Source organism: Arvicola amphibius, chromosome 9 (assembly GCF_903992535.2).
Source record: "Arvicola amphibius chromosome 9, mArvAmp1.2, whole genome shotgun sequence".
Taxonomy (NCBI): Eukaryota; Metazoa; Chordata; class Mammalia; order Rodentia; family Cricetidae; genus Arvicola; species Arvicola amphibius.
Genome location: NC_052055.2, coordinates 61,293,530 through 61,319,631, shown reverse-complemented (window position 1 = coordinate 61,319,631; position 26,102 = coordinate 61,293,530). Strand labels below are relative to the sequence as shown.

General features: G+C 53.1%; 2 protein-coding genes and 1 long non-coding RNA gene across 7 annotated transcripts in view; 1 reads left to right on the top strand and 2 right to left on the bottom strand.

The window, feature by feature from the left end:
* Positions 1-108: 108 nt before the first annotated feature.
* Positions 109-15,647, bottom strand: Tns2 (tensin 2). Of its 3 annotated transcripts, none has more exons than XM_038341964.1 (29): positions 15,523-15,647; positions 11,694-11,802; positions 11,269-11,306; positions 10,388-10,426; positions 10,062-10,100; positions 9,874-9,923; positions 9,475-9,646; positions 9,145-9,195; positions 8,630-8,752; positions 8,481-8,545; positions 7,660-7,743; positions 7,174-7,286; positions 7,030-7,090; positions 6,769-6,844; positions 6,391-6,520; positions 6,243-6,308; positions 6,050-6,163; positions 4,555-5,766; positions 4,284-4,422; positions 3,640-4,193; positions 3,446-3,535; positions 3,047-3,172; positions 2,777-2,869; positions 2,588-2,665; positions 2,357-2,434; positions 1,815-1,983; positions 931-999; positions 789-818; positions 109-677 (listed from the first exon to the last, which is right to left on the bottom strand). In XM_038341964.1, exons 1-29 carry the CDS (start codon positions 15,595-15,597, stop codon positions 539-541), a joined length of 4,182 nt encoding a protein of 1,393 aa, XP_038197892.1. In that variant the 5' UTR covers positions 15,598-15,647; the 3' UTR covers positions 109-538. The 3 variants fall into 3 exon arrangements, with proteins under 3 accessions (XP_038197892.1, XP_038197890.1, XP_038197891.1); XM_038341962.2 differs by lacking the exon at positions 15,523-15,647 and adding an exon at positions 13,868-14,301; XM_038341963.2 differs by lacking the exon at positions 15,523-15,647 and adding an exon at positions 13,016-13,779.
* Positions 15,621-20,386, top strand: LOC121677303. Its single transcript, XR_006020873.1, has 2 exons — positions 15,621-16,801; positions 18,874-20,386. It is a non-coding gene; the product is annotated as an uncharacterized LOC121677303 (long non-coding RNA).
* Eif4b (eukaryotic translation initiation factor 4B) overlaps positions 18,678-26,102 on the bottom strand; it is a 26,358-nt gene continuing 18,933 nt past the window's right edge. The window contains exons 8-14 of one of the 3 annotated variants that reach the window (XM_038341965.1): positions 25,257-25,485; positions 23,802-23,914; positions 22,557-22,770; positions 21,977-22,032; positions 21,149-21,254; positions 20,885-20,957; positions 18,678-20,570 (exon numbers count right to left, since the gene is read on the bottom strand). In XM_038341965.1, coding sequence (XP_038197893.1) covers positions 20,490-20,570; positions 20,885-20,957; positions 21,149-21,254; positions 21,977-22,032; positions 22,557-22,770; positions 23,802-23,914; positions 25,257-25,485 — 872 coding nt within the window. In that variant the 3' untranslated portion in view covers positions 18,678-20,489. The remainder of the gene's footprint in view (positions 20,571-20,884; positions 20,958-21,148; positions 21,255-21,976; positions 22,033-22,556; positions 22,771-23,801; positions 23,915-25,256; positions 25,486-26,102) is intronic. The other 2 variants (XM_038341966.1, XM_038341967.1) reach the window with 2 other exon arrangements.

Sequence of the window (26,102 nt, the reverse complement as noted above, 5' to 3'; positions counted from 1 at the left end):
AGCTGAGGGTGGGTGGCCCCAGGGCAACTCTGGCACACAGGCCAGCAAGGGGATGTCTCTTGAAAATGTGCATTTTTTTTCTTCCTATGAAGAAGTAATCAATTCCTCAATAGTTTATAGAAATTCTTTATTATTACACAAAAATAGACTCTCTTTTTTCCTCTATTTATTTGATCCCACTCTGGTCTCTGTTCAGAGGGGGCGCAGAAAGTTCCCACGCTTCTCTCCCTCTCTCCATGATGGGACCTGCAGCTGGGTGGAGCTGGCAGGGTCATTCCCCACCAGGCCTCCACTACTGATACTTCTTCACCCCTCACACCTGCCTCTGCCATCTGCTCACGTGCCAGGTCATCTCATGGGCCCACTCAGTTAGCTCAGCAGGCAAGGGCAGAAAAGGAGAGTGGCCCAGGCTGGTGCCGCTTACACTTTCATAGGGTGGGCACCGGCTCCTAAGGCCTGAGTCCAGGCCAAGGCAGTGAGAGCTGTGGGTGCTGGGCGAGCGCAGTGTGGATGTGAGCTCCGAGCTTTCGGCTTTCCTTCATTTTCTCTGGCCCAGTAGAACTTTGGTGATGAAGGTGACTATGGCACTTGCTGGTTGGTCTGGGTCAAGCTCCGCAAAGAGGTGACACACATTTTCCCAGGGACTTCCTGGCTTCTTGGCCACAAAACCAAAGATCCTACAGGGACAAAGCCACGCATGGGCCCTTGCCTCCCTTTCACAAGAGAGTAATGCTGGCCGTGTGGGGGGCTTGTTACCAGGGCAGGGATGGGCTTGCAGGGAGACTCACTTGGAGGTGGTTCCATCGGGGTTGGTCCATCTGTAAAGAGAGAGCCCTGAAGGAGGACAGCCAGGGCACAGCTCCTAAAGGGCGAGCTGGGCCTGAGGCCGACAGGACCACAGTCTGGGGAGGGGCTCAGAGGAAGCCTCACCTGCGGTCCTGGGGGTCAGTGCTAGAGAAGGTGATGCTGTTCACGGGGTAATGGCGGCGAAAGAAGAGCCTGTGAGGAGTTGGGGAAGGGAAGTCACACTTAGAAATCCAGGGTTTGCCACTGGTGGTGGCGCACACCTTTAATCCCAGCACTCAGGAGGCAGAGGCAGGTGGAACTCTGAGTTTAAGGCCAGCCTGGCCTACATACACTAAGGGCTACACAGAGAAACTCTGTCTTGAAAAACCAAGGAGGAAAAAAAGAAAAAGAAATCTAGGTTTCAAAGATGTAGAGACAGCTCAGAGGTTAAGAGCACTGGCTGCTCTTCCAGGGGATCCAGGTTCAATTCCCAGTACCCACATGCAGCTCACAACTGTCTGTAACTCCAGTTCAGGGGATCTGACACCCTCACACAGACCATGCATGCAGGCAAAACACCAGTGCACATAAAATAAAAGTAAATAAATTAGTTTTTAGAAAGAAATAAATCCAGGTTTCTGGGCTGGGGTTAAAATCATGGAGTAGCCATACAAGCTAAAAGTTGAGTTTGGGTCCCCAGGACCCGCACGCAGTTCAGCCTCAGAAAGTGGAGGTGAAGTCCCAGCAGAGAGCTAGCTAGCAAGACTAGCTGTGTCTCTGATTTTTGGGTTTGAGAGACCTTGTTTCAATAAGGTAGACTAGACTGGCCTCGAATTCAGATCCACCTACCTCTGCCTCCTGAGTACAGGGATTAAAGTCATATGCGACCAAAACCAGGGACCAGAAAGATTCTTAATTATCAAAGTGGCTTCTTCATACATAATGCAGACATGTATGTACACATACACCACACACATACATGAAAAGAAGAAAAAAATCCAGTCCCCTCCTTGGGACTCTAGGCTCACTTTCTCTGGTTGTCTGTCAGTGTGATGCCTTGAGCTGAAACCTTGAAGTGGACAATGGCTGGTACTGGGTTGGGGCTGCAGCTCAGAGCTGCGGAGCTGGCCTTGGCCACAGCTTGCGGACCAGTCAGTGACTCTGTCTCCACGGAGGTCAGGTAGAGCACACTGCAGGCTAAAGAGACAGGAAGTAGGTTGATGAGCTAGCATGGCTTTGCCAGAACCAGGTTCTGTCACGCTTCAGCTTCTCATCCCATCGTCCTGTGCATTTCTCTGCCAAGTGCTGTTTGGATGCACAGAACCACACACTGACAAGTTAGAAAGGTGCCTCCCAGACACCAAGGGATCTGCAGCAGCTGTGACTCCTGTATTGTGAACCCCAAAAACTTAGCTTGTGAACCCCAAAAACTTAGCTTGTGACCCCTTTCCTGCTTCCTGACAACATGGGGCTTCTCCGCCTTTGTGGGTCTACCTCCCACCGTCCTATCAATGGAGCCTACAGTGTCCTCTTGAGCACCAGGGGGAGGGAGGGGAAGGAGGCCTCCTACCTGCTCCCTGCCGCAGGAGGTCTGCTGCTGTGCTCATGTTCGTAGGCACTGGGGCCTCTGGGGCTTTTTCCAGAGGATCTGAGGATATGAGGGCCACCAAGGAAGGTCAAGAGGGAGAGGTTTCCCTAGGTGCTGGAGGACTACTCCCTTAGCTACCCTAATGGAAGGGGTGGGAGGAGGCCTTTTGGATTTGGCTGTAGGGGTGATGAGAGCTGAGGAGACATTACACACCTTTACTGGGGATTCGCAGACAGCAGGGCAGGGAGATAGGGGAGATGGAGTGTTGAGAGACCAGGGCAGAGAGGCTGCCTGCAAGGGGAGGGAAACACATCCTGAAGGACACATGGATAGCCAGGCTTTCTCTACTGCCCTCTTGAGGCCTCTCCCTTCACTGACCCCTTAGAGCCCTCTCAGACTCACCAAAATAGGGCTCAGTAGGACAACCCTTGATCTTCACGCCTTTGGGCCCAGTCTCAATGAGGAAATGGCGAACCAGCTGCTCTGAGGGGTCCCCTGAGTGGAGGGAGGGGTGTAAAAGTGAAGCTTTACTGGATTCCAGGATCTCAGTTGCTCCCTGGTGGGCTTTCCTTGCCCCTTCCCTTCATGGAGCTGTCCTGTGCATCGCTCTACATTTGATTCTACTGCTTCTCCCCTCGCCACACCTGCTCCCTCAGCTAGAGCATCCTCTACCTTTCCAGGGCTGGGCGCTGGGTGGGGGTGTAGCCACCTTGAGGGCTAGTCCGTAGGCTCCTTGGAATGAATGGCTGTCCCTGATCAGGAAGGCCCCAGGGTCTTTGTCTTTGAGCAGGGCGATGGCTGCAGGGCAAAAGTTAAGAGTTGGTTGGCAGCCTCCACAGCCCCACTAGCAGGTTCCCAAATCTCCCACTCCGACAGCTGTGTGGATGGCGGAACTCTGGGACCTGGAGTCATAGGGCTTTGGACAGCTAGTCTGAGGCCAAAGCTGAGTCGCCGCTGCTGAGCAACTCCACTAAGAGCTTAGACAGAGGGAACCGTCAGGATGAGACTCACAGCCAAGACAGGCCTTGGAAGTGGGGTGGGATGGGCACACTACCTTTTCTGACTTCATACCTTGGTCACGGGACAAGTGCGGCTTGTACCAGAACTTGGACGTGTCCTGGACGAACTTGACATTGGTTTGGTTCTCCTGTAAATGGTGCTCTAGGAGAGGGAGGGGTTGAGTCCAAGCCCCAGGGGTCCCCACGGTCTCTCTGGGAGGTGAGGTTCTTTAAAGGACATCCAATTGTCCTACAACCCCCTTATACCTGGGGGTTGGGTGACATCTGGGAGAGGAGCTGCAAAGGTGACGTGCTGATTGGTGCCTCTGGCTGGTGGTGATGGCTGCTGCCCAGACCCAGGCAGGTGTCGTTTTTCAGGAAGTGGTGGCTGAGTGGGACCACTGGCATCATAGGAGGCAGCCAATGGGAAGGCAGGGGTGGGCGAGCTCTGGAGTGGCTCTGGGCTGGCCACAAGCCAGGGCATTTGGGTAGGCACGGGAGTAAGGGGGGAACCATCTGGGCTGTCTGGGGGGCCCCGCCAGGGAGCATGGTGGAGTCCAGGCAGGGTGGTTGGCACAGGGCCCCGAGGACTGGCACTGTTGGGCTGACTCCCTGGGCTCCTTTCCTGAGGCCAGCCATTGGGTGAGCTGGGTGGGGAGGTGTGGGAGAAAGGGCTAAGGTCTGGTGGCTCAGGCCTGCTGCTGGCCAGCCGCTCAGGAGCCTTTTCAGTGCCTCCCTGGACAACAGAGGGCGAGGCCTCGCCAGGACCCAGTCTCTGAGTTGGTGCCACGGAGGAAGACCTGGTGTCTTGCTGTCGGGTGCTGCAGGGGAAATGCAGATGGTCAGACAGTCCCTGCCTTGGGCTGCCGATACCAGACAAAGTGCCCAAGTAGCCTTGGCCCCCTGTGTACCTTTCTTTGCCCTGGACTGGGCTGCTGGTGTGCAGGGGCGTGGAGGGACCAGACAGCTCTGAAGAGGCAGTGCACTGGGGAGACCGAGGCAGCGTGCTGTGCCCAGTGGAGCCATCCCTCCAGGACAGCTCAGGTGACTCTGAGATAGGGAGAGGGGCTCTGTGAACAGGAGCTTGCTTTTCTGTCTGGCTCAGTTCCCTCCCACCCATGCACCCATAGCAGCATTTAGAACCCTCCTCTGCCCTGGACACTCCCACTCTACTGTCCTCACCTGTAGATGCCAAGGGTCCTCCTGTTGAGGCCGGGTGCCCAGGCAGTGGGTACTTGTCCCTTCCGTCCTCTGCAGGAATCTCATAACCCAGCTTCCTGGACTGCAAGAAGGGTGGACTCCCCGGGGACACAGAACCAGCCCGTGGCGAGTGAGCACCAGGGCTAGGGTACCCTCTGCTCTCACCTGGGGATCCACAACTGTGAGGTACCCGGCCATATGCTGGGCAGTAACTGGGAACTGCTCCTCCATAGCCATAGGTTACCAGGGCAGGGTACCCCGGATGCCCATACCTGCCTTCAGGGCATATGGCATAAGAGCAGCTCTCATGCCCTTCCTCGCCCACCTTGGGTGGCTTCAGGCAGCTGTAGTCAGGCATTGGGGCATGGTGATGCCCACAGGCAGGCACCAGCAGAGGCAATGGGTGTCCGGGCCTCACTGGATGCAGGAGAGGCTTGCCTGCTTCGCTGGCCCACCCCTCTCCAGCCTCCCTCTCTAGTCGCAGTCCATACAGGGCTGCTGTGGGCAGGGCCAGCTTCTCCTCACAGGCTGGGCATGAGCATAAGGCAGGTACTGCAGGGTCCTCCAGGATCACCACCTCCCGGTAACCTGCTGAGCGGTAGCCAAAGTCTCCATTGGCTGGTTTCCCGAGCTCAGATGCGTAGGGGTATGGCCCTTCTGACAGTGACCTGCAGAGGCGCCTCTTCTCCATAGAGCTTTCAGTGTAGCCCTGGGGGTGTCCCTCATAGCCTCCATAGGGCCGTCGTCTCTCCAGGGTTCCCTCTGGCCGGTAGTAACCCCCATTGGGGACTGCACAAGGCTCCCGGTAGCCCTGCCGGCAGGAGCAGTGGCGGCTGAGGCCAGGCCTGTGACCTGGATACATCCCAAGGTGCAGGCCCCCACCCACAGAGGGCTGCTCTTCATCATCTAGGATAGCTGTCTCACGCCCAGCTCCACGGCCCCCACTGGCCACTCCACAGCCTCCCAGCAGACGATCCAGCTCCTGACGTTCAGCAGCGGTTGGGGGTGGTCGGCCAGGGGATTCTGCTGTGGGTTCTGTGGTGAGTGTGGATGAGTGGCCAGAGTCGCTGCTGACAGAGAGCATGGGGGGCGGGGGAAGCTCTGGAGAAGGTGCTGGTGGAGTCTGACGGGGGACCCTCTGCACCTGGGCATAAGGACTGCCATCCAGGGGGCCCCTTGTGTGGGCCAAGGAGCCTGAGTGGAGAAGAATTTGAGTGGGGACATCACTAACACCTTAGTGTGCCTCTTCACACAAACCACAAAGCTATATCTCCGCCAGCCCACCATCCCACACCCCATCCCCACTGTCCTCCACCCCACACCATCCCCACTGTCCTCCACCCCACACCATCCCCACTGTCCTCCACCCACACCATCCCCACTGTCCTCCACCCACACCATCCCCACTGTCCTCCACCCCACACCATCCCCACTGTCCTCCACCCACACCATCCCCACTGTCCTCCACCCCACACACCATCCACACTGTCCTCATGGTGCTGGTTGAAGTTCTCGTAGGAGTCCCAGCGTACAGCAGGCTCCGTTGTGTTATAATCCACAGAGACAGAGGGATCATTCCGTGGGGTGTTGCCTGTAGAAAGCCGCCTGAGTACTGAAGATCAGGGGTCCCCCAATACCCTCAGCACTTTACCCTTCCTGCTCCCACTTACCTTTGATCTTCTCAGGACTGGAAGAGAAGACAAACTCTACTGAGGCTTGGAAGGGGAACCGCTCATCTGTGGAGGAGGTGGTGGTGAGGAGCCAGGCCCTGCTGGCACCCCGTCTCTGCCCACCTGCCACTTTATAAGCCTGACTCACCGGCCCAGGCCTCATCCAGCTGGTCCTTGGGGAAGGCGAGCCGTGACCCATGGATGGTACATGTGTGGAACTGAACTCGGAACACAAGGGTTCGGTCTGTCCCCTGGCCACCCTTGTGATAGCAGGTTACCTGAAGGAGGGCAGGAGTCTGGGGTCAGGCCTTCATATCCATCTTGCCTTATTTGTGCCTTTACCCCAAGGGCTGCCAGTTGACAGCTTCTGCCATGCCCTTGTTTCAAGGTGAACTCTCCTTCGGGATACCAGGTGGAGGGTTTCCTTTGGGCCCTCCAGTCCTGCTTGAACTGATACCTGGTCAGTTGACTATATGGCTAGAAGCCCCCACTCCATTACAGTCCCCAGCCTCAGGATCCCCCTCACCATGACATCGCCTTTGAGGAGGAGAGCTGGCTCTAGGCTGATGCAAAGCTGCTGGGGTCCGGGGCCTGCAATGTGACTTTGGGTAGAGAGAAGGCAGAACAGTCAGAAGCATCCAGGGAGGGCACAGAGGTGGCCATGTAGAGTCAGGCCCTAGAGAGTACTTCCTTGGCTGGAGCCAGAAGGCGGAGCCTGGGGAGGCTGGGGACAGACAGAGGGACGCAGGCACGGGCAGGTGTCAGGGCCAGGGAACAGAGCACTCACTAAACTCCAGATGTGTAGACTAGCTGCATAGACTGGTAGATCTTGAGGAAGGGCTGGAAGCCTGGAGGGGTAGAGGAAGACATGTGGGGTGAAGTGGGGGTGGGAAACGGCTGTTCCTGTGGAATACATCCCAGGTGGACTCACCTGTGTTGGGCTCAAAGGCTGGCAGCATGGGTACAAACACATAGTGCAAGAAGAGCGGACTGCTGTTCATCCTGATGGAGCCAGACAGCAGCCCGCTGAAGTAGCTGACATAGCTGGTGGAGAGTGTGCCAAGGAAAGAAAGCATCAGTGTCTTCCTCTAGAGGGCGCCTCATACTAACTACCAAACCTTGGGAGACCTAGAATGTTCTTTTAAACTTCAAGGAGGCAAGCTCGGCTCCTCCCGTAAAGCCTTTCTCACAAGCCTCTGATGTACTTTCTTCACGAACCACACCTTCAGCTAGAATGACCTAATCTGTTTGTGCGTGGCTTCTTGTCTTCCACTCTAGTGGAATGAATGCCACGAGAGCCTAACCTTGTTTGTTCTGAGTCCCCAGAACTTGGGACAGTGCCTGGATCCTTTGCATTGTAGGATTCAGGTGTGCTGCCTGAGCAAGAGGATCAGCCCTTCCCCACTGGGCTGCTCACCGGCGCTGGGAGGGCTGCAGTTCCGTGGCCACCTTGTCCTCGCAGAATTTTCTCATGGTGAGAGTTGCCAGCGCCTGATCTGCCCTGGGGAGAACAGGGCAGGCGGGGTTGCTTATGGATTAGTCTCATTTTGGCCTTCCATGCCTAAGCCCCAGGGAAGGAGGAACCATGAGATCTCCTCAGTGTAGAGCAGACCCCCAGTGGTAAAGAAAGCTAGAAGCCCTGTAGTACAGTTTCCCAGTTTTTGGGGGCCTCAGGCAATTGTCCCCTGAATTAGACTTTCCTCACCTGTAAAAGAGGGCAGTTAGCCCATCTGATGAGTTGAGATGTGTCCCTCCCCCAGAGAAATGCACCTCAAAAGTACCTCTGCAAATGTTAGATAGGCTAAGATGGGGTCATGCGGGAGCAAGGTGGGGTTGGCCCTTAGAAGAGGAAGAACAGAAACAGACGCACAAAGAGAACATTTGATGATGAAGGCAGAGGCTGGAGTGATGCCGCTGCAAGCCAAGGACTGCCAAGGACTGCCAGCCACCACCAGAAGCTGGAAAGAGGCAAGGAAGGAGTCTGCCTAGAGTCACAGAGAGAGCAAGGCCCCACTGATACCTTGACTTTGAATTTTTAGCATCTTAGAACTGTGAGACAATTGTGTTATCTTACGCCAGCTAATGGCATTTTGTTGACAGCCCTAGGAAACTAGCCCAGCCCATCTGTTGGAGAGTGCTAGGCACCACGTGGAGATAGGCGGTACCACACCAAGTTTACAGTATAGAACTCTGCTTACAGACTAAGATGAGGAAGGGCCCCTGGGCAGGGCAACTCACCCTGCCGAGATCTTGCTGTAATGCATATAGGCAGAGACGATGACCCCTAGCTTGCCCTTGCTCCCCTGGGAGGTAAAGAGATGGTTGTGGGGCCTGCGTGGTCGAGGCTGAGGTTGCCTCAGCTCTATAACCCCGAGGCCCCAGCCCACCTTGCAGTACAACACCACCACGTGCTGGGGGTCAGCACTGAGCCACGTCTCCATGGCCTTGCAGATGGAACACAGTTTGTCCAGAGGCGGAGCATGCAGTTCAGGCCAGCCAAAGTCCTGCACCTGGAAAAGTACAGGGGGTACAACTGTGTGTGAGGGGGAGCAGGAACAAGGAGGTGAGAGGGCACGATGGGAAAACAGCAGCCCTGGGGCGAGGTGGGGCTTGCTAGCACTCCACAGTAGCTGGGCACAGTTTTCAGCCAATCTGTACCACGTTTTCAGGCATCTTAAATGGTATGTAATATGGGAGAGTGTTTAAGAGTGGAGAAGAGGGAGAGGGGACTGAGGTCGGTATGTAAAATCTTTTTTAATTAAAAAAAAAGAAGAGTATGAAGTTATAACTTCAGGAAAAAAAAGAAGAGTAAAGTGGATGTCAACTGCTACTAATATCAAGGAGGCAGAGTTTTCTCCCAGGGTTGGCTCAGCTAAGGTCAGACAGACCATTATCCTCCTACCTTAGGGTTCAGGCGGGTCAGGTCATGTCGCTTCTCTGAAAGGTTGAAGAGCTGAAATAAAGAGAAGAGTTAGATGAAGGCACCCTCGGACAGAGGGGCTGGAGGTGGACCCTCAATGAGAATCTTCCTCTTAAGAAAGATTGCAATCCTCTGGACCTGGATTCTCTGCGAGCTGCTTCTCGCCCAACCGAGCTCAGGCCCCGCCCCGGCCTTGCACACCAACACCGCCCCCTGTCAGCCCCATCTCAGGGATTGATGGCAAACAGTAGCCTTGCCCATTTGGACTTCCCAGCTCTCTCATTGGTTGAATCAGGTCGACCCGCTCCTCACCAGGTACTTGTCCCGGTGCTTAGACTGCAGCACGTGGGCTAGCTCGCGCAGGTGGCCCCGGTGTCGCTGCTCATCCGGCCGGGCCGGGAAAGCCGCAGCCAATATCCGCTCGGTCACATAGGTGAGGTCCAAGTCCCAGCGACGCTCCATGAGCGGATCCAGGCTGAAGCTCCTGGCAGAGGTCGCAAAGCTGACTTAGGGAACAGAGGCCAGGTGCCCCACCCGGCTAGGATGATGAAAAGGGTAATGGGGAGCGCTGGGAGGTCTGCTAGATCCTGAGGGGGCGTGGTCCGGAGGAGGAGCACTGTCCTGGGGTGTTTTATTGGGGGTCACTGTCATGAGCTGAGTGGGGATCCGGTGGAAAGTGCCCACGTGGGCTCGCCGGGCGCCCTCACTCACCTGGGTAGGGTGCTGCGTTGCTTTGAGTGGTTCAGGGACTTGGTGGACCCCTAGTGGACGAGAAACCTTATGCAGACATCTCTTTGGATGCATCTCTTCTAAGCATCCTAGTCCAAACTTCCACAAGCTGTGGTCTCCCAAAAGCAACCCACGCGCCCCTTCCTGCCCAGGCCCCTAGCATCCCTTACCAGGTGTTCTATGCGCCGGACTGGGGCAGTGTTTCTCCGCTAGAGGGAGGAGGTGGGGGAGGAAATGGGAGTGGTTAGGGCAGGGGCAGTGACTAGTCTGGACCTGGAGTGGGGGGTGGGAGGACATGTCTGTGTCTATTCCCTGGGAGTTGGGGGGGTCTCCAGCCCCCCAGGAGGCCCTAGAAGACAATAACAGTGAAGAGCTAGAACAGTCAATACCCACAGCGCTCAGTTTTAGTAACTTCCTGGAGACCCTCTGAGACCACCAGACCTCTGAACACTAGTCAAGTTCCTGTCTTCCCTGCCCCATCCTAGAGCACACTCACCAGCTCCGCAGGGGGCAAGGCCTGACAGGATGAAGTCACCTGGAAGGAGATGGGAGTAAGGGCCTCAGCAGCAAGGTGGAGGGGCTGTCAACTGTTGAATACAGGCTCCAGTTGAGGTTCTTCTATTTAAGGGAGCCTTGCTTCTAGCCTCCTGGTCCCCCACCTCTCAGGCCCCCTGCTTGTTGCTCTTGGCTCTCAGCCCCCTGCCCAAACAGACCCCCATTCATCCAGCTGCAGGACAGCAGTTATATATAGAGGCAGGCAGGCAGGCAATGGCCAGGGGTGGACACTAGTCTCTTTCACCGTCGAGACCCCACCCATGGGGACATAGCTCCCCCAAGCTAGCTTGAGGCCCTGGGACTACCCCCCTGTACTGGAGGAGAACCAGGAATGTTCCTCAGAGATGGGACTGCCTTAGGTTCTCAGTGGACAGTGGGTACCACCTACAGTATGGGCTGAAGAGGCCCAGTCCTTCCAGCACCCAGGGTAAGATCAACTCAGGCACCCTGAGGACCCTTCCCAAAGGGAAAGCTCAGCCTATTCTGTTGCCTGGTCTCTGAAATCCTGCTCCCTCTCTATCCCACCCCCCCCCCTCCTCCCCCTCCTCCTTCCCCTACCCCCCCTCCACCCCCCCCCCCAGCCAGCTGCAGCCTGGGCACAGCACCAAGACAAATGCTGTCTCACTGACCACCCTCCTGGGCCAACCCTCCAGGGGTGGAGCAGGGTAGTTCTTAAAGGGCCCAGCACAACACCCCTGCCACCCAGGAGGGGTCTCTAGGAATGACCGGGACTGGGTGGAAGAACCATGCCAGCGTGGCTGAAGAAGCCTTGTCTGGGCAGTGGGAAGGCTCCATCCCCGTCAGCTAGGACCAGACACCCACCTTTGCTTCGCATTTTCTGTGTGTGGCCACCTTGCAGACTAGAGAGGAAAGGGAGGAAAAGGTTAGCAGGGACTTATGGGAGCACTGAAGTGGCCATCCTCCACTTCCCCAGGGCCTGAAAGCCAACCCTGGGACTGAACACTAGATTGCTGGAGTGGTGAGCAGGACAGGGTAACAGCAGGTTCTGCTCCTGAGTCAGGGGAAAGGGCCAGAGGTTCTATCTAGGATGAATGGAGGTGAGGAGGAAGGGAAGCCCCTATCACAGGTGGGGATGGGAAGGAAGCAGAGTCAGGTCTCCTGGCTGTGGCAAGGTGGATGTGAACGAGGGCATTTGTTTCTGTTCTGTGAGTCTGCCTGCTCCTGGAGTCGGCAGCACAGTGGCGCATGGAGCGGAGGGCTCAGAGTAGGAGGGAACAGCACCTCACCTCGGCAGGAGACACCTGTCCCGTCGATGGTGACTTTACACACTGCACACACTGGCACTTTCTTCCGGAAAACCTTCTCCCTGAAGCTGTGTGGTTCTGCTTTCCTAGGCTGCGGGCGTGATGGCAGACAAATAGAGGTGTGAGTTCCTAGTGGGCCCATCTCCAGGCTGGGCAGGAGCCGTGCCGTAGGACAGCGCCGCTCTCTCTGAACTCCAAGCACACTTGGCCACAGCTGTTTCAAGGGCAGTCATGGGGCCTGTCCTCTACAGGGCTTGGAATGTGACCCCTTGCGTCACCTTGGCTAGGTCAACTCCTCCCTAAGAGATCACTTAGGCCCCTCACGTGGCCCTGCTATGTGATGTCCTTGTCGTTGCCACTGCCCGAATCATGGCAGAGCAGGGGTCTGACTCTTGCTATCTTGCCCTCCGCTGATGAGGCTTGGATACTGTGAGCTGACGGCCCAGACACACATGCACGCTGTCACACAACACCCAGACTGGCTTCGGCCAGTCCTGAGCCCCTGGCTCTCAATGTCCCCACACTGCAGGCAGCTGACATGCTCCTCCCCCACGGTCAGAACAACAAGTTTAATATTCTTTGTGTACTGGGGCGGCAGGCAGCAGCTGGACGGAGGATGACGCAGTGGGCGGCACAGCAGCTGCCTGCTGCCTCTGTATGTGCCCTCCCCGTGCTGAGTTGTGAGGCCAGTAGCTGAGCTCCCTCTACTTGCCCAGGTCTACTCAGTCCCTCTCATCCCAGTCCACCCCTCCCAGCCGCGTCTGTGGACCATCCGCCAGACGCATTCTCTGTATCCAAACTCCCGTTCCCTCCTCTCCCACCACAGTGGTGACACCTTCAAAAGGCAAGGGGGAGGACAACGACAGCACCAATTCTGGTCTCCTGACTGTTCCAGAACTCCTCTGGACTGGAGGTGGACCCACTACGACACTTGGACATACTTGTTGATAACATCATGTGCGGATGACGTCAGTAGAAGGCAACCTCCCAGTTAGAGTGCCTGGAGACCTGGCTTCCTCCCTACCTTTCATTCCCTTCTTCCCATCCCTTTTCTCTCAAGCTTCCCTGGGAGGTCAGGGCTTAAGCTCATAACTGAACCCCCAGGGCTAATTCAAGCTCAAACCAGGAAATACACAGAGACGTCAAAACCGAGGCCAGAAGAATGAGGGGAATACTAAGGCAGCGTAAGGAGCAGAAGAGGCTGAAACTAGCAAGAGGGTCTGGCCTGAATCCTGACCGCCCCCCAACCTCCCCCCCCACCTCCACCCTGCCCCACCTTTGCCCTGCTGGTGGGGCACTCCTACCCTGCTGGTGGCCCGGCTGCTGTCCCTCCTCCCCAGGACTCTGAGCAACCTTTCCACAGGGCCGCTGGACTTCATGGTGTCTGGCTGGCTGGGCTCTTGGCTGCAAGGCCTGAACAATGCTGGGCCTGGCCTGGGGCTTCCTGGAAGCAGACTGGCCCAGGCAGCCTCTTCCCTTGGGTGGAGGGGAGGCTGTCTAGCTGGTGTGTGGAGAAGCCTGGCCCTGGAAGTGGAGGGAAGTGCAGGCGGGAAGGGGGCAGGTCGCTGCTCCAGGAAGTGGGGTGGGGGAGGATGTGGGGGAGGCCAGGAGATCAGATTCCCAGGATCTACCCTGCTGGGAGTGTCAGCCCAAGATCTTTGGCTCTCCCCATCTCCTCTGGAGCTGCCTCTCACCCAGAGGGCCACCTGTATAGGGGTCTGTGGTCCTGAGATTCATCCCCAGAATCAGTCAGTGAGGCGGGGTGGGAATTCAGGTCTCAGGGCAGGCCTGGAAGGCCAGAGAACACTGTGTCCCCAGCCAGTCTATGCTCCCTTGGGACTTCCTGTGGGAAGGGAGTGGAGCTGGGAACTAGTACCCATGGCAGCCAGGACTCAGAATCCTCAGGGTGAAACAAAGTAGGAACGAGGGCCAACTTTCTTGAAGTTAAATGGGAAAGGATCCTGCAGGGCCCTCCTCAAGGCCAAGTTCCAGCCCGAAAGCCCAGCTGCCCACAGTAGTGGTCCATCCTGCTGCAACCGAAGCCCTGGGAAGGCTCCACCTGAAGACCCCAGCTACTGCGGTCCAGATAAAATCACAGTTCTGGCTATGTGCCCTGCACCCAGCACCCCACGCAACCCCCCAAACCTGAGCACTACCTTCATGGCTCTTCTGGGCCTGGCTCTCCTTCCTCTGTGGCTGTCACTGGGCCTGAAGATTGGACAGGAGGCCCCCTCCCAACACATACTCCACCCCCTCTAGGGCCTCCTGCTTCCCTCCTGGGAATTGGGCCAACTTCCTGTCCCTGGAGTCAAGGGAAGGAGGTGGTTGGGGCCTTGGAAAGGATGGAACAATCTTCCTTAAACAAGGGTCAATGGCCTGGGGGTTCTCAGCCCAAGCCCTTGGAATGCTGTAGCTGTCACTTGAAAGAATGCACAACCTTGTCATCCTCATTTGCATGGTATTTACTGACCATCTCAGAGCAACTCCACCTCTAGCTACTCCTCCTCACCTCCCTGGGACACCTCAGCCTGAGCTCTCTCTCTGTATGCCCCAGGTCTTTATGAAACCTGTGGCCTGTGTACCCTGGCTAGAAGGTGGCACCTGAGTGGCAAGGTGTGGGCCCCCATACTGTAACTGGAGAGGCCCACCGGCTCTGTGATCCCTACCCGAGTCCTGGCTGTGTCCCAGGACATTCCAGGCTGAAGGCCAGGTGGGCAGCACCGGTCCTGCGGGGTAGATGGGTCACTGTAGTGCCTGGTGAGTGTGCCATCTCCTATCCAGTATCTTCCCTCTGTGCCAGTAAGGCCTAGTCCCACCTCTGCTGCCTCCGGTGGGGCTTGAAAGTCCCCTCCTCTGGGAAAGGCCTTGTTGATTTCACTACCCACTCTGACTAGAAAAGTGTCCACTAGGTGACTGCAATGGGGACTGTGGCCTAAGCAATGCGTTGGCTGGCCAAGAGCCCCACAGCTCTACGAGTGTCTCCCAGGGAGTGGAGTACTTCTGGAAGGAGACAGGACAACTTATGCCAGAGGGATGGCTGAGTTGGCATCACCAGATCCCGCGGATCCTCACTTCCCACCTCCTGCTTGGAATATTCCAGATCTGTTTTTGCTTCTCTTCAGCCAGGCCCCCCTCTTACTCTGAAGCCTTGGGTTTGTTTGGAGAAACCCCTCCACCCACCCCCACACCCCTCCTTCCTGGAAATAGCTGTGGTTGGATGAGAAGCTGGGAGCCGGGCCACAGAGGAGTGAGGCCCAGGAAAGAAGGGAGGGGAATGGAGGTAGGATTCAAGGGTGTATCCAAAGGGACCTAGGGGGTGTTTAGGCAGGACAGAAGTGGAAGACGGCTTATAGGAAGGATCGGCTTCATCTGTGCCTGCATTGTGCCTCAGCGTCACAGATAGGGTACAGGAGAAGAACACGCTTGGATGCCCTCTGCCAGGCCACGGCCGAAACACAGCTGCCAGCTGCCGCGGGCATCTTGTGTTCAAAGTGCGCTTGTCGTTGGAACTAGGGATGCATTCAGAGACTGGCCTGACCCTGCAGCAGTGCGCAGTGAGGCACTGGAAGGCGTGGCGTCCTGAACTAGGACCACAGCCGTGCCCCGCCCCCTGGTCACCTCTAGGATCTCTAACTGTCCCCTAGCTCCCTGCGACCACGGCGGTGCTGGCCGCAGTCCCAGCCTCGGGCTCCCGCCGCGAGGGCTCCCGCCGTGTTCCAGGACCCCTGGCGCCAGCCCCTGGCTCGGACCGCGCGCTGTGACGCAGAGGGCCGCCGCCCGCGTTCCCGCTCGGCGTGGCGCGGCCACTCACCTGTGGGGGGCGCCCGGAGGGCCGGGGGCGCGGCGGACCGGGGCAGCAGCAGGGGGCGCCCCCGGGCCAGCCCATCCCGGCCAGCCGCGCCGCGACACGCGGAGGCGGCGGCAAAGGTGGCGGGACGGGCTCTCAGCTGGCTCCCTCCCTCCGCGCCCTGCGCCCGCCGCCTCCTCCCGCCCTCCGGCTCCCTCCTTCTTCCCGGGCTCCAATCGCCACCTTCCACCCGCTCCCCGCCCGCGCCGCCTCCTTTCTCCCTCCTCTCCTCCTACTGCCCTTCCCGCGAACGGCTCAGCGAGACTTGCAGACGGAGCTGGCAGCCAGAGCCGGGGAGGGATTCATGTGGGAAGACAATCCTGGGAAGTCTCAGACCGAGAGACTGCAGAGGGACAAGGGCGGAGAGAAACGCGTAATCTGTACGGACTCCCAAAAGAAGGTGGACACAGATCCAGATGATACAGAGGACAGCTGTGAGGCCTTGGCTTCTCGGACGCCTCTTGGATACTGCAGGAGCCGAAGGCGGGATCTAGTCTGAACCAGGCCTGACCTGGAGTGGTCGCCGGACTTAGACACCTGTTACTGGTGTCCCAGGTTTTAGGACACCGCTTCCTAATGCTGTGCCCCACTGGAGCTCTCTGTGTCGTCTCTTCTCCCAAAGGACTCAGAGCTGAGGACCCAGAGAAGGGAGCGCAAAACTCCCGCCAATCAACGGCTTTAGCCATCGCCCAGGTGTTCTTGGGTCTTGCCAATGGAAGTTCTTCTGATGGTGTCATTTCATTCCCCCTTTTAAAATCTGATATTGGATAGGAACGTCTGGAATTAAACTAGTGGGCCATGGTGCTAGTTCGAGTTGTGACACTCCGGAGGGAGGTGGAGGGGAGGGATGTGGTCTTTGAACCTATTGCCTTTCCAGATCCTAAACAGTTTTGCTGCTACCCTCCCCGCTGAAATTTACATACTGGAAGTTGGTGGAGCCGGAGTATCTCCACAGTGAGAAGTGGGAAATGCCCAGAGTTCAAGGCTAGCATAGGTGCCCAAAGCAACCCAGCACTGGCCGCTCAAGCTTTCTGGGTCTGCCTGCCTGTCTGCCCCATCTCAGCAGAGTTCTGTGCTCATCCTGTCTCTAGCAAAGGCTGGGTTGCCGGTCTGGATCTGACTACTGGGGAATGGACACCTGATTCTAACCTGGCAGCTGGGAAGAAGCTGGATCTGACTGCCCAGTGGACACTTGACAGCAGGAGACTAGGGGAAGAGATGAAGAGGCTGCACTGGCTGTGAGGTGAGAGCAGAAGTTAGAAGACAGAGCAGGGATTGGAGGCTCATGGGAAAGGGCAAGGCTGAAGGTCATCTGTGGCAAGATTAATTATGTAATTAACCTGGAATATGAAAACATATTTAAGTCATGCCTGCAGCCAGTTCTTTTTAACATCCAGACCTTTCCAGAATGTCCAAGGCTTTGAATGGAACTTGCTCTGTACACCAAGCTGACCTTGAACTCTCAAAAGAGATTCACCTGACTGCTCTCCAGTGCTGGGATCAAGGGCATGGACTGAGGGCTGGACAAAGGTTTTAATCTCTAAACTAATGAGTGAGCACGACTGATTGGATCCTAAAGGTGGGTGGGACTAGATCTTCACACCAGGTTGGTATACTACCTACCCTGCCTAAACAGCCACTAAGAGGAACTTAAAGGCATTGAACTGGGAAGTCACAAGATGGGTAGCTGGACTCTCAGCTCAAGCTTGACCACTACTCTCCAGGTATCAACTGAGGGAAAGGAATCTAAAGCAGGATACTTGGTGGGGATAGGATAAAAGTGAGTGGCTTGGGGAGACAGCCATTGTGATTGCCATCTGAGAGCAGCAGGGGAGGAGAGCCAGGACAAAGGTGTTCACTCACTCACCTCCCTCCATGTAGCTATTCTTACCCTGACTATACAGAAAGAGGTCCATCTTGGTACTGAAGGAAGAACCCCAGTCTGCAGCTTGAGATCTCATGCCCATCAATTTCTTGTAGTCAGTCTTGAGGAGTGTGGGGCTGTCCTGGGCTCTAGGAGCCAGGAAGAACAGTGTGGTGCAAGGGGCAGAGCCAACTCCAGAGGCTGTCTACGGGGCAGACAGCACTGTCCAACCAGGAGGTCGCTGCAGGTGGGCGGAACAGCATTCTCTTCCAAACTTCTTTTTGTGGAGGTGGGAAAGCAAGTCCCCCTTCACTTGTAGCCCTGGGGTTGCTGAGAAACAAAGCTTACTTATCAGATGTTGCTTCCCAGAAGCAGATGTGAAGCAAGTACTCTCAGGAACTGTTGGGACTGGCGAAGCACTTGACAGCCTTGGATTCCAGAGCACAGTGCCCAGTTCCGATAGAAAACAAGCCTGTGTCTGGAGCGGTACCCTGCCGGCTGACACGGGATGACAGGCAGGAAGAACTGACTCTCAGGCCTTGGCTGCCCCCAGTTGGATGGTTATGAGGTCTGCTGTGACTAGCTTTTGGGGCGAATCCTGGGAAACCCTCTATCTAGCCACACTGAAACGCTCTCACAGCACAGCTACTCATGGATCCCTACCGATCTCAGTTTAGAAACGGGTTAGGTGGTGGTGGTGCACGCCTTTAACCCCAGCTCAGGAGGCCGAGACAGGCACATCTCTGTGAGTTCTGGTCTACAGTGTGTTCCAGGACAGGCTCCAAAGCTACAGAGAAACCGGTTTCAAAAAACCAAAAAGGAAAAACAAAACAAAACAGGTGGCGGCGGCACATACCTTTAGTCCTAGCACTTGAAAGGCAGAGGCAGGAGCTACAGGAGTTTGAGGCCAGCCTGATCTGCAAAGCAAGCTCCAGGACAGCCAAGGCTGCCACAAAATGGCCTCAGAAACAAAGACAACAAAACCACTAGAGGCAACTGGAACTAGAAAAGCAGCTAGCTGCCTTTAATGGCCACCAGCCAGTGCTACATCATCTTGAAGTCTCTCAAATGTGCTTCTTGTGACTCCAGAGGCTGTCTCTGTCCTAGCCCTTAATGCTGGGGCTTAAGTAATCAAGTCACCAAATCTACAGAGGCCTACACCTCCACTGCTATGTAAAACTCCAGAACCGGAGATGCGGAAAAGAGGCAAGAGCAATTAAAAAACACAGGGGGACCCAAAAACTGCAGCATTAACTTCAACTTTAAAGACTGGATTTATTGGAGAAAAACAAAAAACCCTCAACCCAAAGGATGGGATTTTACATCTCAAGACATCTCCCAAGTAATAATGTCTACAGATTACAAATCATTTTCATAGAAGATATTTTTGTACAAATTTTACATGTATTCAGGAGCGGGACATAAATCAACCCCTGTTTTTATTTTAACAGGAGCAGAGAGTGGGACCTGGAAGGGAAACAGACGTGAAGAGGGCAAACAACCTTCTCATTGTCCACAACCAACTGTTGAAAACCCACTCAGCGGTGGGTCTCTCTAAAGCCCACTTCCTTGCTACTAGCCAATCAAGTGAGCTGCTATGCCACTGCTGCAGCACACTGAACCAAAGCTCCCGCACAGCAGGCCTAGGGCTTGCACAGCAGGACCAGGTTCTCATTGTCTACAGGCATCCTGACATCCTACAACAGGGAAGCTTGGCCTCTTTGGAGCTGATCCTTACATAAAGGTGCAGAACAAAGCAGACATCAAGCCACTATGTTGCAAGAGAAGCAAGAACCTATTCAACAGTTCTTTGCATCATCCTTTATTCTTGAGGGAAGCCAAGAAACCAACCCCCATAAACAGAAAGCCACAGTCTAGGTCACATTAGAAACCCAAGCACCAGTATGGGGTTCCAGTGAAGGAAATGTACAGAAACCTCACACCCCATCAAGGCTAAAGACCTTTAACTCAACTCTCCCCATGCCACCACATCCATCAACTGAAACACTGACAGCAGCAGGAGCAGGCAGACGGGCACGGAACTGGTTTGCTTCAGAAAAGCAGTGAGTCCTCAGGCCACAGCTTCCGGTGGCCAACAAAATGCCTGTAGGAACAGGTGTGCGACTTACACAGATTGCTTTTGGAAGGCTAAGTGTCATCAAGAACACAAGATGACCAGAGTGATAAGGTTTTAAAAGAATGTGGATATATTTGAACCTCTAGAAAGGACAGATCTTAGAAGACTGGAATTTCCCACAACCGCTAAGTGCTTCCTCATCCAGGAAATGATCCGTTCTATTCATGCGTCTATTGGAGGTCACACCATTTCCCGCACTACCTGGTATAAAATAACTGATCACTCCCCCAACCAAAGCTTTTCAAACCACGATTGAGCTTCCCATTTATTTTGGTCCCCAAGCAATACTACTTGTTAGTGGCCTGTAGACTCATTCCCAACTACCCCCTTGGGGGGTAAACAAACAAACAAACAAAAAACAATTCCCTCTAGGCTGGCCCCAGTTAAGTCAGAATTAAAGTAGAAGGGCTGGCAGCCTCCTGGAGACTAAAATAACTTGAGAGACTAAATCTACCTTTCCAAGGATGGAAAATTTATTCAGATGATGTTTGGGGAATTCATAGGTGCCATCACAGGGTACGAATTAAAAGGTAGAAATCTTAAAAGGTAGAAATCGCACGCTTCCTTGTGCCTTTCTCTACTGCCTAACTTATGAGACTGAGTCTGTCACTACATTCCTGCTGAACGGAGCCCCAGGCACTAGCCACACAGGTAGTATCCTCACACACTTGGTATCCTCAGAACACATTACAACTTCCCCATTCAAAAGCAGTAGCCATATCTCTCAGGCTACGATGGTGATTGGTTCTCCAGTTACTTCAATACTTTAAAAGGCTGCAGCAGCATGCAAAACAATTTCATTTCATTAAAAAAAGTTAAGAAAGGTCTCCAGGAGATGGTGAGTTTTATTTTTTCTTGTCTGGATAGAGGTTTGATTTGCCCTTGAGTGTTCCGGGGTGGAGACTAGAAGAAAGCACAGCGTGTGGAGGTCTACTCAGTGTGGTCGTCTCCCTCAGTCTCATCGTCACCATCCACAGAGAGAGCAGCATACTTGCTTGCAGAGCTGAACTTCTGTAACAGACGAGGGGGACAAGGTGACGGGAGCCTGAGAGTCTCCTACCTAATACTGGAAGCAGAATGTCAATGCTTTGGCATGGCTGAGTCCCTCTAGCCACTGCAGCAGCCAGGGAGGGCCAGGGTCCCAAGGGAACTCCCAGCCACACACACACGGAGAGGATGAGAACTCAGGAATGCTGACTCATCAACAGCTTTTTTCCACTAATTTGAAAAAACACCACTGCCTCACTTCCAACTCCTCCAGCTCAAGAGAAAGGAGCCTGGTGCAGACCTGAGCTGGGAAGTGGGCACAAGCACACGACACTTACAGAGGCTGGGCTCTCCTCGGGTTTCTTTGGCTCAGGTGCAGATCTCGAGTCTTTATCGTTTTTGCCTTCTTTCCTGCAGACACGAGCACAGACCAACAGTGTCACTGGGACAAGTGCAGAAATTTTAGATGCCCCAACTGTAACAGTAATTTTAGTTTGTTCAGTGGTCGACATGGTAACACTTGGAAAAGCCAAGAATTTCTTCACAAAGCCCCCTGCATCTAACATCATAAGACTCCAAATGAGAAGAGAAAATACACATACCTATCCAACTCCTTCCAGTGGTCTCTGCTCCCTCCGTCTCCAGGACCGCGACTGCAGCTCCCAGTCTGGCCTCGTAAGACACTCACCCCATCTACTTTATTTTCATCTATTCAAGCAGAAACACAAAACCAAGTTCAAATGACATAAAGTGACCTATCTTCCTGTTGTAGCTTCCCTCTAAGAAAACATGTACTAAAGGAAATTAACCCCACTCCAATCCAGGCTGCCAAGACCTTTCTTCCCAAGTCCTTGCATACAAACCAAACAAGACCTATTAAAAAGTCCCAGTGTAGTGAATGCCAACTAGAAAAGCAAGAACTGAAGCCACGTGGTGATGGTGGTGCAGGCCTTTAATCCTAGGAGTGAGTTCAAGGACAGGCTCCAAAGCTACACAGAAAAACTGAAAAACTACTGTTGCATTTACCTAAAAAACAAAGCAAAACACTTGGCAGTGGTGGCTCACGCTTTTAGTACCAGCACTTGGAAGGCAGAGGCAGGTGGAGCTCTGCAAGTTCAAGGCCAGCCTGGGCTACAAAAGGAGTTCCAGGACAACCAAGGCTACATAGAGAAACCCTGTCTTGAAAAACAAGGTGCTTAACTCTGGAAATTTCTTTTAAGCTATTTTAATTTTATAACTATTGCCTGTATGTATGTGCACCACCAACATCTGGTGCTTGTGGAGGACAGAAGAGGACATTAAATTCCCCAGGAGAAACCGGAGATGCAAATGGTTGAGTACGGGTGCTGGAAACTGAACTTATAACTCCTGGAAGTGTTTGTATTCAGGCTTTAACCAGGTCAAAACCTACTTCCTTGCTGTGAGCTTACCTTTTCTTGATGGTCCGTCCTCAGAGGAATGAGCTGGAGCTACTTTCCCTCCACCACTAGAAGGAAACAGGAAAGCAACCATCAGTTTTTAAGGAAGACAACACAAGCCTATAACGTTTTCTGAACGTAGAGGGTTGCCTTTCCAGAAGTACACAAGAGCCTACATGTTTATTAACACTGCAATATTTCAGTATAGGAAAGACAACGAAAACAGTCATTGCCACACTCAAGTTCCATATGCTTTGGAATTTACATCCCAGCAACATTAGCAGTAGTCTTTGCAAAAACTGAGAAAATTTAAGAGTCACTTAAGAGACAAGACCCTCCAAGGTTGCATTAATAGCATGTCTCAGGGCAAAGCCCAACATATTGATCTATTTTGAGGAATAAATACTCCCATTATAGCTGATTTCAACCCATCAAAATGATGCCAACTGGCTAACCAAAATCAAGAAAACAGACACTGTTATGAGACATCGAGTATAAATTATACAGGAGGCAACCTCATCTGTAAAACTACAAAGGCCAGCCCCCCTGAGGGCACCTCCAGCTAAACAACTGCTGTCGCAGGCCTACTCACCTTGTAGGGGACTGCTGCTCTGTGTCTGAGCTCTGAGATCGAGCAGGAGGGTTAGAGCTTCGCTTCACCCACGCATTCTCCTTTGGTGGAGGGGCTGGCATTACCTTTAGAGGCTGATCAGGTTTAGGAGGTTTGGAGGTTGGAGAGTGACAGTCTTCTTCTTTATTGAGGGTTTCATTTTCTAGAGACTTCTCACTCTCTCTCCTTCGTGTGTCTGGGGGGAGGAGGGGAGAGACTCACTGTCTACACACTGTATAGCACTCACAGACTGCAACAGCATGAAATGGTCACCCAGTAATTCCTTCCCATCAGCAGAGACTGATTTGGCTAATAGTTTTAATTACACAAAAACCAGGTTTCCAAGTCATCTGGAGAAAAATGCTTTATGGATACAGAAAAGGGAAAAATCTGTGTAAAGGAGATAATTGCCTTTACACAGGGTAAAAACTAGATACACTTGTATTTGCATAAAAAGTTTTCTGGAACCGTGGAGGCAAATTTGCCAGGGCCTCCTACATTTGAAGTACAAATGCTACCAAAGTGGCTACACAAACCAACACCACACTTAACCTAGCCACGAGGGTCACTACATTATGTTACTGGGCTACTCCAAACATGAAACATTTCCAGAAAACTGTTACAACACTTGGCTCAATGCACAAACCACTTTGGCTTGAGCTCTTTTAAAATACTCAAGTTCAAGTAAACTTGGGCACAGGAGAGCTCAGGCAAGAGCGGGTCACAGCAGTGAAGGGAGCTGCGCGATCGACTAGTCTGGGAAGAATCAATGCTTCACCCTCCGTCACTGCTGTGAGGTTGCCTACAACATTCAATGTCACCCTAAAAAGAGCTTATGAAGCCAGTGCTACCGTGGCTTTGAAGAACACTCATGGTAGAGAATCAGCCTTCTGTAGGTTTTCCTCTGGCCTCAAGGCATGACATGAATCTCTACCCCCCAACAAAATAAACTTTAAGAACCAGACAAATATAACAGTCAAGTATTCTACTTAGTGACAGGTAACAGATTATTTAAGTCTATTTGGTGCCTGTTCCCTCAGGCTTTTTGAGGTGAGATGTGAAAACCCATCAGATCAGCCCTTGCTGACCACCATAGGGTTCAAGGCCAGTCTGGTCTACCCAACAAGTTTCAGGATATCCAAGGCTACAAAGAGAGAAGACCTAACCTACAAACACTGCAAAGTCCCTCCATACTCTGGTTATGGAAACAGCAATACTGATACCCACCCTGGCCTGACTTACTTCTGCCAGATGTGGCTGAGGCCCCAGTCTGCGATGACTCACTTCCTGTCCTTGACCGTTCCCTTTCCTGAGTTTCTTCACTTCGCCAACTTGGGTGTCTGCACACAAGAGATTAAATGGTGTTCGGTTCACTTAAGGCCACATGAACCCAACACAAACTGTTAATAGAAATTAACAGCTATAAGCTGGGTGGTATTGGTGTGCACCTTTAATTCAGCACTGGGGATACAGAGACAGGCAGATCTCTGTGAGGCCAGCCTGGTCTACAAAGCAAGTTCTAAGATAGTAGAGGTACACAGACCTTGTCTCAAACAAAGAAACACACACACACACACGAAACATTTTTGAACAATTCTTATTATGCTGAAACAAACAGGTAACACAATAAGCACAAAAAAAGAAAGGCAAAGTAACAAATAAATGTAGCTGGCTGAGGAGGATCATGCTGGCAACTGCCAACACCTGAGCAGCAGGGGCAGAAGCCCATGACCTGTCTGGACTCAAAAATGATCTCTGGAGTCGCCTGTGAGACTGTTCCAAAAACCAAGTGTGTAACTGGGTGGTGTACATCTTTAATCCCAGCACTTGGGAGGGAGAGGCAGGCGGATCTCGGGTGAGTTCCAGGACAGTCAGGGCTGATACAGGGAGAAACAACCACCCAAAAAGAAACCAAAACCAAATAAAAACATCAAAATAAACAACCTAACCCAACCAAATCTGAAACAAAAAAAAACCCAATGGCTTTGTGTTGCTGTTTTTTGTAGACAAGGAAGCTCATGGCAATTCACTTGCCCTAGCTTGAGTCTTGAGTGCTAAAATTATAGGCTTGAGTTAACATGATCTTCCATTTTCTGGTTTCTACTTATTACATTCTAGTGGGGGTTTTGACGTTGACACCTTTCCTAAAAGAAATTTTTGTCTTTTTTTTTTTTTTTTAAATCACATAGACCAGGTTGGTCTTGAGAGAATCAGCTTGCCTGTCTTTCAAAGGAGCACACCACCACTTAGCTGGTAATCTTTGTAAAGAATTATGAAGGGCTGATGAGGACTTGGTGGGTCAGGGCAAGCCTGCCAAGTTTGAGGATCTGATTTTGTGTCCCAGGATCCAAGTAAGTGCCCCCTGATCTCTCTATTTGCACCCCCACAAATAATTAAAAAAAAAACCGAGTAACTATTTGGATAAATGTTTTTACAAAAAACAGGCATGATTTATTTACTTCTGCACCAAAGTGGCACCAATTTCTGTTTATGGCACGTGGCACAGGTCTTTCTGAAAACGTCAAGGCAGAGCAAGTCTTTAGTGTGCACCGCAGTCTCAGTCTGCAGACTGCTTCACCTTGCCCAGTAAACTCTTCTCAGTGACACTAGCCATTCCTCCCATCCCTCCAATGCTCCCACTCATCAGCAGGGAGGAAGCTCCCAAATCGGAGACAACCTTACCTCTCCCGCGGCCGGCGATCTAGTTTTGGCTCATCCAGCTGCCGCTGCAACTTCTCCTGCTCCTTCTGCAGCCGCTCTTCTACTTCCCTTTCTCTAGCAGCTGTGTCAACAGGTTTTGCCCCTCCAAATATAGAAGCCGCTCGGCTGGACTGGGAGGTGCTAGCAGAGGAATCATCTTCCTTAGGAGTACTCCGAGGCTTTAGATTCAGTTTGGGTCTTTGGGGGGGACCTAAGTTAAATGAAACTCTAAGTAACAGTTTCCAAATAATCAGAAGGTGAATGCTCAAAGTCAGACACCAGACAACACAGCCCTAATGATCTTTTCAAGGATCTTGTCTGGAAGATGAGCATCTTCAACGGGTTAAAAACCTACTTGTAGAAGTATGACAGGGAAGATTTCAGAGGGAAATCTCATGCTCATGCACATGCGTGTGTGAGTGAGAACATCAATGTGAAGGCCAGAGAGCCCCAGGATCTACCTGTACCACCCCATCATAGATGCAGGTGAACATACACTGTTCACCATTTCGAAATGGCATGTGCTGGAGATCTAACTCAGGCATTTTACAGATAAGCTATTTCTAAGCCAAGGAGACTATTTAGTTTTTACAATTTTGTATGAAATTCTAGCTGGGCGGTGGTGGCACACGCCTTTAATCCCAACACTCGGGAGGCAGAGGCAGGCGGATCTCTGAGTTCGAGGCCAGCCTGGTCTACAAGAGCTAGTTCCAGGACAGGCTCTAGAAACTACAGGGAAACCCTGTCTCGAAAAAACAAACAAAACAAAAAAAGAAATTCTAAATAGTCCAATTTCTTAATCTTTCCATTTTATCAAAAAACACCTTT

What these genes read in the sequence shown, in the direction of transcription:
- Tns2 (XM_038341962.2), bottom strand. Translation starts at nt 13,954, where the DNA reads ATGTGTTGGGAGGGGGCCTCCTGTCCAATCTTCAGGCCCAGTGACAGC. An exon ending in CCTTGCCCCCTGCGGAGCTG is followed by an intron (nt 10,101 to 10,387) that starts GTGAGTGTGCTC and finishes TCCTCCCTCTAG; the next exon opens with CGGAGAAACACTGCCCCAGT. An exon ending in TCCTCAAAGGCGATGTCATG is followed by an intron (nt 6,521 to 6,768) that starts GTGAGGGGGATC and finishes GCCCTCCTTCAG; the next exon opens with GTAACCTGCTATCACAAGGG.